At 47.4% G+C, this 15,185-nt stretch overlaps 1 protein-coding gene across 4 annotated transcripts in view; it reads left to right on the forward strand.

Annotated features, from left to right (window-relative positions):
- LOC116946465 (CUB and sushi domain-containing protein 3-like) overlaps window positions 1-15,185 on the forward strand; it is a 692,643-nt gene that overhangs the window by 478,743 nt on the left and 198,715 nt on the right. For all 4 annotated transcript variants that reach the window (XM_032961364.2, XM_032961362.2, XM_032961363.2 and 1 more), the window contains exons 17-19: window positions 2,290-2,477; window positions 3,963-4,151; window positions 6,316-6,432. In XM_032961364.2, coding sequence (XP_032817255.2) covers window positions 2,290-2,477; window positions 3,963-4,151; window positions 6,316-6,432 — 494 coding nt within the window. The remainder of the gene's footprint in view (window positions 1-2,289; window positions 2,478-3,962; window positions 4,152-6,315; window positions 6,433-15,185) is intronic.

Consider the following 15,185-nt stretch of genomic DNA (forward strand, 5'->3'; position numbering starts at 1 on the left):
CTCTCTATTGTGCAGGGTAAGTCGGGGGAGGCGGATGGCCTGGGCAAAGCCAAAATCGCGGATAGTGCAAAACTTGCACGAATTAAAATGACGTGGCATTCGTCGTTCAGCTCCGTAAAATGGAGGTGAAGGCGTGGAATGCGTCGTCGCGTGTGCGAATGGCTTCTTTGAGGTCATCCGTTTTACCCGCCAACACGATTGTGGCTCCGCGAGCCACCCCGCCAGTGACCCTCAGTGAGCGTGATGCAGCTCGCGATAGAACCGGCGCACGGGTTAAACGCGCGAATGAGCACAGTGACCCGCCCTCGGATAATCGGGCGTTTTCGCTGCGTTTCAAGGTTGTGGGTGCCAACGTTGCGGTGCTCTGTGTGGTACAGTGAGGACATCAACAGAGCACATCCACAACTCAACGTGGCAGGAAGGAATCCTCGCTGTGGCCCTTCACACCGTGTTTTTGACCAAATTCTCAAATCCTCGCGGGCCTCTAAACAAAAGTTTGAAAGGATATATATTTTTAAAAATGATGGACAAGGTTATCTATTCTGCTGTTCGTCGTAATATTCGCTCACTCGCGTGGATCGTAGAAGCGGTGGGGCGCGCTTTGTGTCAGCCTCTCACAATCGCGTGTCAGGTTCACTTTGCCCGGACGTTGAATGTCAGTGCGAATGTGCATTGGCCAAACACGCAGACCTTCGACAATTGCAATGGTGTTGTGTTGCTGAGTAAAGAGTTAACATGGGCCAGGTTACAGGCTCCTTACACGAACCCACCATTTGCCTTTAGGAGGTCCAGTGAAATTAGAACTGCTTGCTATGTGACGTTAAATTGTTTCGTGTATTTATTTAGCTTAATGATATACTGTAGTTCACAATCAGAATCTTTATTTATCCTGGGGGAATCCGATGAGCTACAAAGCTTTTTTTTCACAGATGTCCAGTAGGGGGGTCAGTCAGAAAGTTACAACAAACCATACAAAAAAAACACGATAGGAGTGCAAAGTATAGGAAAGGTAAACAAATCACTAAAAATAAATACGTAACATAGATAAAGTATATAAGTTGAAATTGCACAAGTACGCCGTACCTCCAACAAGCACGGTTGGCTACGTACGGTGCGAAAGAAGCTCAACTTACGTACATACAATTCTAAAGCTTGGGCAAGGCAGCAAAACAACAACAAAAACAGTCTCAGACCACAACAAGGCAACACACAGGCCCTCAATAAAATGGCACATTATAGATACACACCGCTGCTGTAGTTGATAACACACCACTGCTGTAGTTGATAACACACCACTACTGTAGTTGATAACACACCACTGCTGTAGTTGATAACACACCACTACTGTAGTTGATAACACACCACTACTGTAGTTGATAACACACCACTGATGTAGTTGATAACACACCACTGATGTAGTTGATAACACACCACTGCTGTAGTTGATAACACACCACTGCTGTAGTTGGTAACACACCACTACTGTAGTTGATAACACGCCACTGCTGTAGTTGATAACACACCACTACTGTAGTTGATAACACACCACTGCTGTAGTTGATAACACACCACTGCTGTAGTTGATAACACACCACTACTGTAGTTGGTAACACACCACTGATGTAGTTGATAACACACCACTGCTGTAGTTGATAACACACCACTGATGTAGTTGATAACACACCACTACTGTAGTTGATAACACGCCACTGCTGTAGTTGATAACACACCACTACTGTAGTTGATAACACGCCACTGATGTAGTTGATAACACACCACTGATGTAGTTGATAACACACCACTGCTGTAGTTGATAACACACCACTACTGTAGTTGATAACACACCACTACTGTAGTTGATAACACACCACTGTTGTAGTTGATAACACACCACTACTGTAGTTGATAACACACCACTACTGTAGTTGATAACACACCACTGATGTAGTTGATAACACACCACTGATGTAGTTGATAACACACCACTGCTGTAGTTGATAACACGCCACTGCTGTAGTTGATAACACACCACTACTGTAGTTGATAACACACCACCGCTGTAGTTGATAACACACCATTGATGTAGTTAACACACCACTGCTGTAGTTGATAACACACCACTGATGTAGTTGATAACACACCACTGCTGTAGTTGATAACACCCCACTACTGTAGTTGATAACACACCACTGATGTAGTTGATAACACCCACTACTGTAGTTGATAACACACCACTGATGTAGTTGATAACACACCACTGATGTAGTTGATAACACACCACTGCTGTAGGTTCCAGACTGAGCCCAACTACGATGTGCTGGAGGTGCACGACGGCAGCTCGGCGTACTCCCCGGTGCTCGGCGCGTTCCACGGCACGCAGGTGCCACTCTTCCTCGTCAGCAGCGGAAACTACCTCTTTCTGCTCTTCACGACGGACAGCAGCCACTCCGGGATGGGCTTCCAGCTGCACTACGAACGTACGTCCCCGTCGAGCCCCCCGCCGCCACCGCGTGGAGCTCGATCCGCTCGCAAATCGCGCACTGAAAGAATCCCGAGGAGTGTTCGAGAAATTCGCTTGACGTCGGAGCCTTCGACATAAACGGATCGCGCCCCGCACAATGGATAATTAAAGTCTCGGTGAGGGGAAAACACCCCCCTCGGGTGTCATACCGATAATCGGGCTTCAGGCAAGGGTTGTAATTTCGTTTTAAATGTGAACATGGCATCCCCTGATCTGTAATTCCTCACACACGCGGAACATGAAGGGCGTTTGACCTTTTGTGCGGTGGATGCGCAGCGGGAGAAGCTTCGTGCACTCTGCCCCTCGCCGCCGCCCGGGCTGCTGCACATTCTCCTCACTTAGTTGGCGACGTGGCGGTCGACGTTGCACACACAGAGTGTTGCCATGCAGTGTGACACAGAGTGTTGCCATGCAGTGTGACACAGAGTGTTGCCATGCAGTGTGACACAGAGTGTTGCCATGCAGTGAGTGTGACACACACAGAGTGTTGCCATGCAGTGTGACACAGAGTGTTGCCATGCAGTGTGACACAGAGTGTTGCCATGCAGTGTGACACAGAGTGTTGCCATGCAGTGTGACACAGAGTGTTACCATGCAGTGAGTGTGGCACACACAGAGTGTTGCCATGCAGTGAGTGTGACTCACACAGCGAGTGTGACACACACACACAGTGTTACCATGCAGTGAGTGTGTATCGATTTAATGTTCTGCAATGCTTAGAAAACCGATTTGTATTGTCACTCAAAAAGTTTCCGCACCCCCCCCACCCGCCGCGTAATTAGTTTGTGTTACCCCTTTGTCAACGTCGCACACGCTGTGAGCTCCGACACGTTGTGTACCCGTGTTGCGTGCGCGTTGTGTACCCCTGTTGCGTGCACGTTGTGTACCCCTGTTGCATGCACGTTGTGTACCCCTGTTGCGTGCACGTTGTGTACCCCTGTTGCGTGCACGTTGTGTACCCGTGTTGCGTGCACGTTGTGTACCCGTGTTGCGTGCACGTTGTGTACCCCTGTTGCGTGCACGTGTGTACCCGTGTTGCGTGCACGTTGTGTACCCGTGTTGCGTGCACGTTGTGTACCCGTGTTACGTGCACGTTGTGTACCCGTGTTGCGTGTATGGGGAGCGGGAGTGCAACGGTTAGCGCGCTGCGCTACTAAGCCCAGCTACCCAAGTTCGATTCCCACTGACGCCCAATGACGATTATCTGAATCGGTGCTGGGCCCCCCCTTTGTTCGACTCGGCCTCAAATGAGTACCCGCTACAATGTGTAAACATCGCCACTAGAGAGACAAAGGCGGCCGGGCGTGGTGCTGGCCAACCATCCTCTCGTGTGCCCTGCCGTCCTTCAGAGGTGCTACTCGCTAACAGTACTTGCTCCAGCTGTCTGTTAAGGCTACACGGGGGGGGGCCCTTGTCTTTTGTACGTGTGTCCACATTCTAGGGGTGACGTGGGACGCGCACTCCTGCCCCGATCTGCCCGTTCCGGTGCACGGCCGGCGACTGGGTGGCGATTTTTCCATCGGCTCGTCCGTGGAATTCTCCTGCGAGCCAGGATTTTCACTCAGCCACGACCTTCCCCTGACCTGCCAGGACAACCACCAGTGGACACAGCAGCTGCCGACCTGCGATGGTGATGCTGCACACTAGCGCTGTTCGGCTGTCCAGTGGGAAATGCCGAAGCGCTCTGCTATTGTTTTTGGAGCTGCATCATTACCAACGGATGTGAAGCGTGGCGGATCGCATCCAAGTCACCGATTATTGTAGGGCACTAAATGCGGAAGCAGAACTGCCTGCGTGAACTTGCGCAGACAGAATTTGGTGCATTTCAGTCGCGTCAATTGACGAAACGGTTTGGAGAGAAAACGCGTGGGAAAAATAGCTACGATTCGAGTTTCAGGTATTATTTTTTGGTGCGTGTGAGACCAGGCGGGGGGAAAGAAAAACAACCTCAGAAAGACCAGGATAGGAGTCTCATTTTGGGTCACCGAAAATGATTGAAGCTAAAAAAAACCTAATAAATAATAACAGCACAGAGTAGAAGCAAATAGAAATCGGCAGACACACAAAAAAAAGCAACCAGGTCAGAGAGAGACCAAAATCATGTTGGCAGAATTAAATCGCAGGTGGACTGCAAATGACGGGGAGCGGCAGCTCTAATTCCAGGATTGGTTTCTGGGAAGTTGTCAGAGCTGCAACATCCTGGATATATCCAACCGATGATGATGATGCGCCCTATAAGTGTACCGATGTGTGTGTATATATATAGATGCATACGTATATATCTGTGTGTGTGTGTGTGGCGTGGTGTAGGTGTTTTTTTTCACCTCGCGTTTCGTTATTAAGAGTGCGCTCTTGACATCGCGGTGCTCTGTACACAGGAAGTTATGTAATTTTGACAAAATATGACGCTGCATCATATCGCCTTCTATTCCTGAATAATTAATATTATATCACTCGTTGCCCTTATATTTGCTCACGTTTTTTTTTGCCGTTGAATGCAATTTTGTTGTAAAATGTCCCCCCCCCCGTTTGTGCTGCGTGCCCCGACGAACGATTGCTCTTTGGCATTGTGCCGTTGCTTAACACTACGCTACTCAAATGTGTGTTTTTTAGTTATTAGCATTAGGCCCGCTGGCAGGTCGGCCTCGAGGCAATAATTCCCAGCCACTAAAAGAAAAGGCACGACGAGTGAACGTCTGCATTGGCTCGGGAACATTTTCGGAGGGGGAAAAATTGCGCCACATGACGTGGGTGTTTGGCTGTCTTCGACGAGATGTCGTCTTTCTCAAGCCCTTTGTACGACCAATGGCTAAAATTAAAAGTGCCTGGTAATGACTTTAACCGCCAATCTTTTCTCTCTTGAGTTGAAAAGACCGGGAGTCACAGCAGCAGCAGCAGCAGCAGCAGCTGTGTGTGATTGTGATGCATTATATGTAGGCTGTCAATATAATTATTACACCATTAATCTATTCTTCAGTGACTCCTGCTGAGGACCGTAGACTCGACATTTGACCGTATTGTCGTGAATGCAGCTGCTCTATTAATTGCAGCACCGTTATTTCCAGACAGCGCGTCAATGTGTTTACTTGATCATGTGTGGTTGTACTATCAGCGTCTTTAATGAATAATTTTCGTGAGAAAGTAGTTGGTGTAGTTTTACATTTGCCAAGCAATTGAATTGTAAGGACATTTTTAAGTGCAAACCTTGAACAGTTATCAGAATGATTTTTTTTCTTACAGAATCAGAATATATATTTGTACTGCAGGAGGAACCTGATGAGCTATAAAGTTCTTTCCCACAGATGTCCAGTAGGGGAACGGGGTCAGAACGTTGTGGATGACACTTGTACTTGGCTCAGGAGGACAGCTATTTACCCATCGCCACCGCTCATTGCCACTGTAATTTATTAGCAATTTAAGGTTGTGCATTGTTTAATCACCTCTTTGTGGATTAAGCGGTTTTAGGTTAGCAGCATATTTGCTATGTCAGAATCAGAATCGTTATTTATCCTGGAGAAATCCGATGAGCTATGAAGTTCTTCGTCAAAGATGTCCAATAAAGAGTTGAGGCGTTTCAATGCTAAGAATTTTTTTTTGCTTTCATCGTATTGAGCAATTGCTTAATCCGGGAAACACAATAATTTTCTTACATTTTATTCACTATCACACGTCGTTCTGCATGCGTGCGTGCATTCGTGTGTATGCAATTACCGGGTACACAAAGATGTAATCTTAACATTGTTGCGATTTGTGGCTAATGCCGTTGATGCCCTTCCCTCTCTCCCTCGCTTTAGCCCTGTGCGGAGGATATATAAAGGCATCGACGGGAACCATTCTGTCACCGAGGTTCCCCAACTTCTATCCCAATTCCCTGAACTGCACGTGGACTGTGGAAGTGTCACATGGCAAAGGTACGGGATGCGTACAGCAGCACAACTCGAAATCACCCGGCAGCCCTTTTTGTTGTTAAACTGGAAATTACAATGTACAAATTCGGTTTGTTTTTAATTTGTGACGTAATCCAACATCTTTTTGATAGAGCATTGCAGAAACTGTTGAGCACATTGCATTCCGTATTTGAAGTTTTCACAATTTAGCCAATTTAAAAAGAAATAAAAGGCTTTACCATTTCTGGTAATAACACAGATGTTGAAACACCAGACAGACACACACCTATTGCAAGGCATCACGTCTGCATTAACCACGCATGATTGCGGTAAAACGTTAAAAACAAATATGCTTTGATAATCTATGCATTGTCCTTGAAACTGATTGCCCCTACACCAGAGACAAGCCTCCTTTAGGCCTTGTCTCACCAGTGCTGTAGACCAAAGGATCCCAAAAGGAGAACTGTACAAGAGCAATGCAAACACGAAAGTATTAACAGTTAACTGCTTCGCCTGAGCTGTTAAAGATGATTAATAGTGTAGTGTGTTAACTTAGACGCACACTTGTACTTGGAGGCAACACGTTTATTTAACGCAACGGGTAACTCTAACAGGATAACAGTACAGGGTGGTGACCACCGCGGCTAACTAACTGACACTCGGAGAGACAATTCTATTGTCGGACCCGGACAGCTAGCGGGCTGCCTGGTCCACACGTGGAGACCGAGGATGGCGACTTCATTCCCAGAGTTGAGCGCCGCGATCCCTCTCAGGACCCCGCTTATAACTCCCCTGGCGTGGCTGGCTCCGCCCTTGGCCACGCCCCCCTTCCAGAACCCTCGTGGGGACGCAGGATCCCCATCACATGATCCTCTCACCCCCGACTGGGGCCCCCCCCCCCTCGTCCGGTCACGTGTCCTCCCGGGTTCACCTCGCTGTCACGTCCTGACGTGACCCCCTTCTCAGCGACACCCGGGCTCCGCCCTTGCAGTACCACCCCTCACACGGCACTGTCTCAACACCGCGGTGGCCCCCTGGAGGCCACCACAATAGTATAAGAATGGAAGAGCTACACTGCGATTGCATGAAGAAATTTACATAAAAATAAAAAAATACGTCTCAGAATTAATGCATCATTCGTTGAAAATGTGTTTAATTGGCATCAGTAAACTGGCACGTTAATGATGACCGAAATTTTACATTTGGATCCACCCCCTGTGTTATTTGTGGTCAGCCAGGTCATATCACGGGGGGTGGGGGGGCTGGAGCCGATTGGTCTTCTACAATCACATGGCTGGAGGGAATGTCTGGACACATAACACTTATGACAACTCGTAATCTTGCCGACCATGCCATTAAGGTCGCACTGGGCATGAAGCTAAGAAAATTGCAGCAAAGATGAGTGCGAAGCCTTGCCACCTGTGTGCATCACAGACTGCCAAGCTGAGACGTGTTGGGAGAAAGTTTGAGTGTGCTGCTTCTTTTTCCACTCCCCAGCCGATCTTTTTTACGTGAAGTTTGAGCCATAATCTGAAACTTTTTCACGTGACAAATGGTTACATACGATACCCTGTTGTACCGTGGACGAAACAAAGGGCGTTGTTCGTATTGTTCGAGTGAAGAGCAACGGTTTTGTGCTTGTGGCGAATTAAAATGTAGTGGTGTCCATTGTCCTGTTTGCTCGACACTGGTCATTACTGATCAAAACAATCATCACTTTTCCTCATGAATTGTTCAAACGTATTTTTTCCGGGGCACGCTAAAGAGAACATCATTTGGATACGGACAGCTTCAAGCCTATGACGGAAATTATTTAATCGTTACGTTGTATATTTCGTGCATATGGTACGCGCGCAGTGCCAACGTCCAATCAGGAGGCTGCGAGCACAAATCCCAGTTGCGGATTGACTCGGCCTTTCATCACTCCGTGGGTTTATAAAATGAGTAACCACATCGTGACACGTCAACAGTTTGTCACCCCATGGAGATTCTGGGGGAATGTTTGGCGCTTTCGCTTTGGATTCGGGCCACCGGCAGAGATGGCTGTCACCCAGTTGCTTGTTTGAGCAGGGAGTGGCACGGGGAGCGTCTGGTGCTTGCATTGAGATGCAGAGTGCGGTGATTAAACGGCTCAAGCGCAACATCTTGGCAGTTCACGCCGCTAATGTCTCACAGGGGAGACGGGAGCACATTTATTGGCATAAAACTTTGTATGGATATACAAAAAAAGGAACATTGACTTGTGTGTAAATTAGGCCCTTTAAATTGACTATCGTACCGAGTGCGAAATTTACATTGTGTAGAAAGCAAACAATAAAGGTGATTTATATTTCACAAAGCGGAGCTTCGTCAGCCCGGCACATGGAGCAAAACACCGGGCATCAGCCGAGCAATGCGGGGAACCGCCCGGGATAGCATCGGAGAGCATTTGTACCCTGCTCTCTAAAGTTGAAATGGCAGCCGATTTGTATAAATCACTGAAATATTCGCAGAGAGTATCTGTGGACGCTATGATTCGCTTAGGTCCACGGTGCAGAGCGGCAATGCCAGATTAAGCTATTGTGGTGCCTGTAGCATGTGTTATTAAGGGGCCCTAAATAAAAAAAATATAATATAAAAACACACGTTTTTTACTTGCATAGTAAAGTAAATTATTTTTTTAATTTGATATGCAGCCAGATAATACGACAAATTGCTAACCTTAAACACCCAGTCGTTCATAAAAGTTGAAGACAGTATAGTACTATGGTAATAGAGCAAGTGCATAATCACTGAACCGGAATTGATAGCTTGAAAGCATTTAGGGGGGGGCCCTTGAAAGTGCGGGGCCCGTAGCGTGTGTAGCGACTTTGCTACTTGGATAATCCGGAACTGCAGAGCGGTGGCGCAGTGGTTAGCACACCGCACTATGAACCCAGCCACCTGACGTGATGTTTTATTTATTCGAATTTTTCACCTGGAAAATCGCTTGAGCTGAAACATCTCGTATGTAAAGGTGTTCAAGATGCGATCGACACATAGACAGCAAACATGCAATGACATGCGCAGTGTTAAAATGCTGAAAATCTATTATACATTTGTACACTGAATATCACACCCAGTCAACCGCATCAATAAATACGTAAATAATTAAGCGGTGCACGCCACCTGCTCGTGCAGAATGTACTGGAGCTGTAACAGCTGCAAATGTTGCGCCAGTGTGTATTTTAAATAAATATTTCAATAAGTTTATACTGGCAGCATGGGTTAGGTGTGCCTGGGAGCTCATTCCATGTTGAGGCAGCTCTTGTGTCCGGGCAAGAGTGTTGCCAGTCTGTATTTTTACTTGAGGGACAGTTTAATTGTTATTAGTTGACCTGTCGCCGCCATCTGCTGCACTAAAGACACGCTTGCCTGTTGAACGTATCCGATTCTACAATTCTGTTACTTTAACTCAACAGGGAAGTGCTACCTCTTTAGATCCTGACCTTTTTTATACACTGCCCCCTTTTTTCTTAGGCCTCACCTTTTCCTGATTACACCCCCACCTCTTCAGGATTACACCCCTACCTCTTCCTGATTACACCCCCACCTCTTCCTGATTACACACTCACCTCTTCCTGATTACACCCCCACCTCTTCCTGATTACATCCCCACCTCTTCCTGATTACACCCCCACCTCTTCCTGATTACACCCCCACCTCTTCCTGATTACACCCCACCTCTTCCTGATTACACCCCCACCTCTTCCTGATTACACCCCCACCTCTTCCTGATTACACCCCCACCTCTTCCTGATTACACCCCCACCTCTTCCTGATAACACCCCTACCTCTTCCTGATTACACCCCTACCTCTTCCTGATTACACCCCCACCTCTTCCTGATTACACCCCCACCTCTTCCTGATTACACCCCCACCTCTTCCTGATTACACCGCCTTCTCTTCATGATTACACCCCACCTCTTCCTGATTACACCCCCACCTCTTCCTGATTACACCCCACCTCTTCCTGATTACACCCCCACCTCTTCCTGATTACACCCCCACCTCTTCATGATTACACCCCACCTTTCCTGATTACACCCCCACCTCTTCCTGATTACACCGCCTTCTCTTCCTGATTACACCCCCACCTCTTCCTGATTACACCCCCACCTCTTCATGATTACACCCCACCTCTCCTGATTACACCCCCACCTCTTCCTGATTACACTGCTTTCTCTTCCTGATTACACCCCCACCTCTTCCTGATTACACCCCCACCTCTTCCTGATTACACCCCCACCTCTTCATGATTACACCCCACCTCTCCTGATTACACCCCCACCTCTTCCTGATTACACCGCCTTCTCTTCCTGATTACACCCCCACCTCTTCCTGATTACACCCCCACCTCTTCCTGATTACACCCCACCTCTTCCTGATTACACCCCCACCTCTTCATGATTACACCCCACCTCTCCTGATTACACCCCCACCTCTTCCTGATTACACCCCCACCTCTTCCTGATTACACCCCACCTGTTCCTGATTACACCCCCACCTCTTCCTGATTACACCCCCACCTCTTCCTGATTACACCCCCACCTCTTCCTGATTACACCCCCACCTCTTCCTGACTACACCCCCACCTCTTCCTGATTACACCCCACCTCTCCTGATTACACCCCCACCTCTTCCTGATTACACCCCACCTCTTCCTGATTACACCCCACCTCTTCCTGATTACACCCCACCTCTCCTGATTACACCCCCACCTCTTCCTGATTACACCCCCACCTCTCCTGATTACACCCCCACCTCTTCCTGATTACACCCCCACCTCTTCCTGATTACACCCCCACCTCTTCCTGATTACACCCCACCTCTCCTGATTACACCCCCACCTCTTCCTGATTACACCCCCACCTCTTCCTGATTACACCCCCACCTCTTCCTGATTACACCCCACCTCTCCTGATTACACCCCACCTCTTCCTGATTACACCCCAACCTCTTCCTCTTTTCCGTTCCGCGCCTTTCCTTTATAGAGCCCGCCCTTATTAATTAAGTCCCATCCTTTCGTGTTTAGGCCCCGCCCCTTCGTCTTTAGGCCCCGTCTATTGGTGTTTAGGCTGCCCGCCCCTTCCCCCCAGACACGGGGTTGGGCTGCTTTGAGTAGTTTGTGGCCATTGTGGAAGCTGGGGGTTAGAGTGAGCGTGTGCAGCAGTAGGGGTCGTGTGATTTCAGGGCAATGACTGATATCTGTCTGAGAGCAGCAATATAATTATGGATGATGATTTTGGGACCAAAGATCACGGTTGTTTTTGGAGTAAAACAATAGTTCAGTGGGGGGGAGGTATTCATATGTATAGTGGATGCCCCATTGGCATCCACTATAATGGAGAGAAAGCTACACCAAGGCTCTTGGGCACATGGCAGTGACACGTCCTGTAGCTGCACTGCCAGATAGATCTGCAACGAGAGTTGTAGGCAGTCCAGTGGGCAATGTCAAGGGCAGGGAGCAAAAGGCTGGAGAAGCGTTCGGTTCCCAGCCTGGCGAACATCAGCAGTCCGCGATATCTGGACACGTCCTGCAACCCGCCTTCGCTTGAGCAGCGTGGTGAAGTAGGGTCAAACAACCTCAATTTCCGCCACTGTGGGCAGACCTTCATCCAGCAGTGTATTGCCATAGATATGGCTGTAATTTCTTGTTTTATGTATTTGCATATGTCAGTGTTAGTGGCAGTCGTGGCTTGTTTTTATTGAATTTTATACCATTATTTTTATTTTCCTATCGTAAAAATGGAAACGCATTCATTATTTAAATAGTTTTTAAAATATATATTTCGATTTAAAGCTTTCGTGACTGCAGGGATTCATCTTCTTAGTTATTTCGGTAAAGTCACGTAGAATGGAAATACAATAATAAAATAAAACAAAATATGTTATGAATGTGTATTATCAATAAAACATTAAAAAAACTAACTAAATATTCCCCAAGTTTTTCCAAATGTGTTTCATAATAAATTCGAATGAAGCAGTGTGTGTGTGCTCTCTGTCTATCCACCTCTGGTAGAAAGACATACTTGATATTTTCTAGGCTTTAAATAATGGCAGTGTGAATCCTTTTGATGCTGCTATGGGGGGTTATTTTCTGACACTGTGGGGCTTATATAACTTATATAACTGAGCCGGCAACACTCCCAGGAGGATTGTGATGCCATTGCTTGAAACTAAAAAGTATAAACTTTCCAACATTGATGTTGTTGGGGGGGGGGGGGGGGAATCACCGACACAATATTGGCTCTCAACTTTATATATCTTTTATCAGCATTTGCGTTTGTAGTGAATAGAAGTCATGTGTGACGGTGACAAGACATTCCAGTTTATCTGGGTTCCCATTGCGACCTTCTGTTAAGGGAGCCCTCCATTCATGCGTTGTTCACAGCCAAAGAGCAGTCCCTTCGTAAGGAACGCGGAGTTTATAATGACATCTCTCAAACGGTAGCCCCACTGTTTTATGGCATTCTTGCTGTTCGAAGGCAAACGTGACGGGAAAATAATGCCTGGTGAGATGACGTAACTTAAAGACCTCGTTTGGTTGCGTATTATCAGTTCTAAGCAGTGGCTGACTGATCTTGACATTGGTTTCATGCGTTTAATTTCTGGCGCATTGTACTAAAATAATTTGATTCAGTTTTTTTTTAATCCAAGGTCAAATAGTTTGTATTATTTTATTCGTAGCGCATGAGGAAATTCATGCCAAGGAGGTGAGAATATTAGTAACCCCTGATATTAGTAACCCCTCGTTGCATCTTTTGTCTCATCACGACAACCCCTTATCAGGGGTTACTAATATTCTTAATATTCTTGAGAAGGTCACGGAGGAGACACTTGGATGGTTTGGGCACTTGTGATGAGACAAAAGACGCAATGAGACGGACTGTGGAGATGCACTCCGGTGCAGGGCAGATGAAGGAGAGGGAGACCTCGGGTGAAATTGGGATGGTGCGGCATAACGAGATATGAGGATGGGTGGATGTAACGCTCAAAAAGAGGCACATAATAGATCGAGGGAGAGAGAAAATGTAAACCACTCAGAGGTAAAATAGGGAGGTAGAGACTGGATGAGCAGACGTTGGAGGACAAGGGCGGTGTTTATACATTGGAGCTGGAGTGCCAGCTGCAGCGCAAGCGGGAGGCAGAGCATGGTGAGCTGTGCAGCACCTGGTGTAGGGAATGAGGCGATGATGATGAGACGCAGCTTCATTACCAGCCGTGGCCGCGATGCATACCTGTCAACCCCTTATCAGTGCCCTACCTTATTACAGACCAATGCAGACCTTATTGGTCACCCTGTGCCCCTTAGAAATCTCATCCTACAAAGTCCCATCACAAGGGAGAAACACAAACAAATAGACAAAAATGCTTCTACTCAATTTCCCTGTACAAGAATATGGGTAAACCATATGCGTTGACAGGTATGGTAATGTTCCTTTGTTACGTTGACTCGTACACGACACCCTGGTGGCTTCGCCTCCGCTAAACAACCGGCATGAGGAGGTTCGCCAGCATAGAGAGTACAGCTTGCCCCTCGGTTAACGTTTTTAATCCGTTCCATGAAAGCTACTGTTAAGCGAAATAACTGTTAATCGAATATAGGAATTACAGGAGTCTGCAAGAGAGATGTTTTTTTCCCACTGCCAAAACAGAAAACGTTATAATTTAAACAGTGTGGTGTGTGGAGCGGGCCGCAGTGATTTCCTGTTGGCCCTTTGCTGCATTGGCATTGCTGCTGCATCGGCATTGCTGCTGCGTTGCTGCCGCATTGTCGCTGCATTGGCATTGCTGCTGCATCGGCATTGCTACTGCATTGCTCCTGCATTGTCGCTGCATTGGCATTGCTGCTGCATTGGTATTGCTGCCCCGCCCATGCTGTTGATGCAGCTGATACACTTCGGCTATGCCCATCTCCAAACCTTTATAAACAGTTTGCCTTTAGAGGCTAACTCCTTTTCCTGATGATGACCGCTTGTGTTGCGATCGAAACGTCATGATATTTTTATTCACTTTATTTGTAATATTTTTTCTATCTATGTGACTTTACCGAAAGAACCAAAGAATATTAAACAAAGCCAGTCGAGCTCTTAACGCTCATAAATGGGCGTCGCTGATTGGCTGAGGGCATGGCCCAGCGCCACTTACGAGCGCTCGGATTGGGCGAAATTGGCGCCTTGCATGCATAACGTAAACGTGCCGTTAGCCAAAATGTTACCGTTAATTCTAAACCATGGGGTCACGATGGGAGGCGGAACGTTAACCGATCTAAGAGGGGGAGGCATTGTTGGGGTCCTCTGTAGGTGAGAAGAAGGATCTTGAATTCCACACGGAACCTGACCAATGCAGGCTGCAGAGGTAATGTGTTCCCAGCAACTGGTGTTCAAGCAAGAAACTCTGGCAAGCTGCATTCTGCACGTGCCAGATAATAATGATGCGTTACGAAAAATCAATGTGTGAAAAGGCAAATGCGCGAACCAGCTTCTTGAGGTCCGATAACGAGAGAACGGGGCACAAACTGGCGATATTTCTGAGGTGAAAAAAGGCAGCCTTATTGCCCTTGTTAATGTGCGCTTCGAAGGTTAGTGAGGGATCAAGGATGACACCAAGGTTGCGAGCTGTCTGAGCAGCACGAACATTGTGGCCATTAACTAACACACTGACCGAGCCAGCCTTAGGCAATCGATGACGGGACCCAACAAGCAGCACCTCTGTCTTATCAGCGTTTAACTGAAGCAAGTTAGACTGCATCCTA

This window comes from Petromyzon marinus, chromosome 27 (assembly GCF_048934315.1).
Source record: "Petromyzon marinus isolate PM22_M1 ecotype Great Lakes invasive population chromosome 27, UKy_Petmar_22M1.pri1.0, whole genome shotgun sequence".
NCBI classification, from domain to species: Eukaryota; Metazoa; Chordata; class Hyperoartia; order Petromyzontiformes; family Petromyzontidae; genus Petromyzon; species Petromyzon marinus.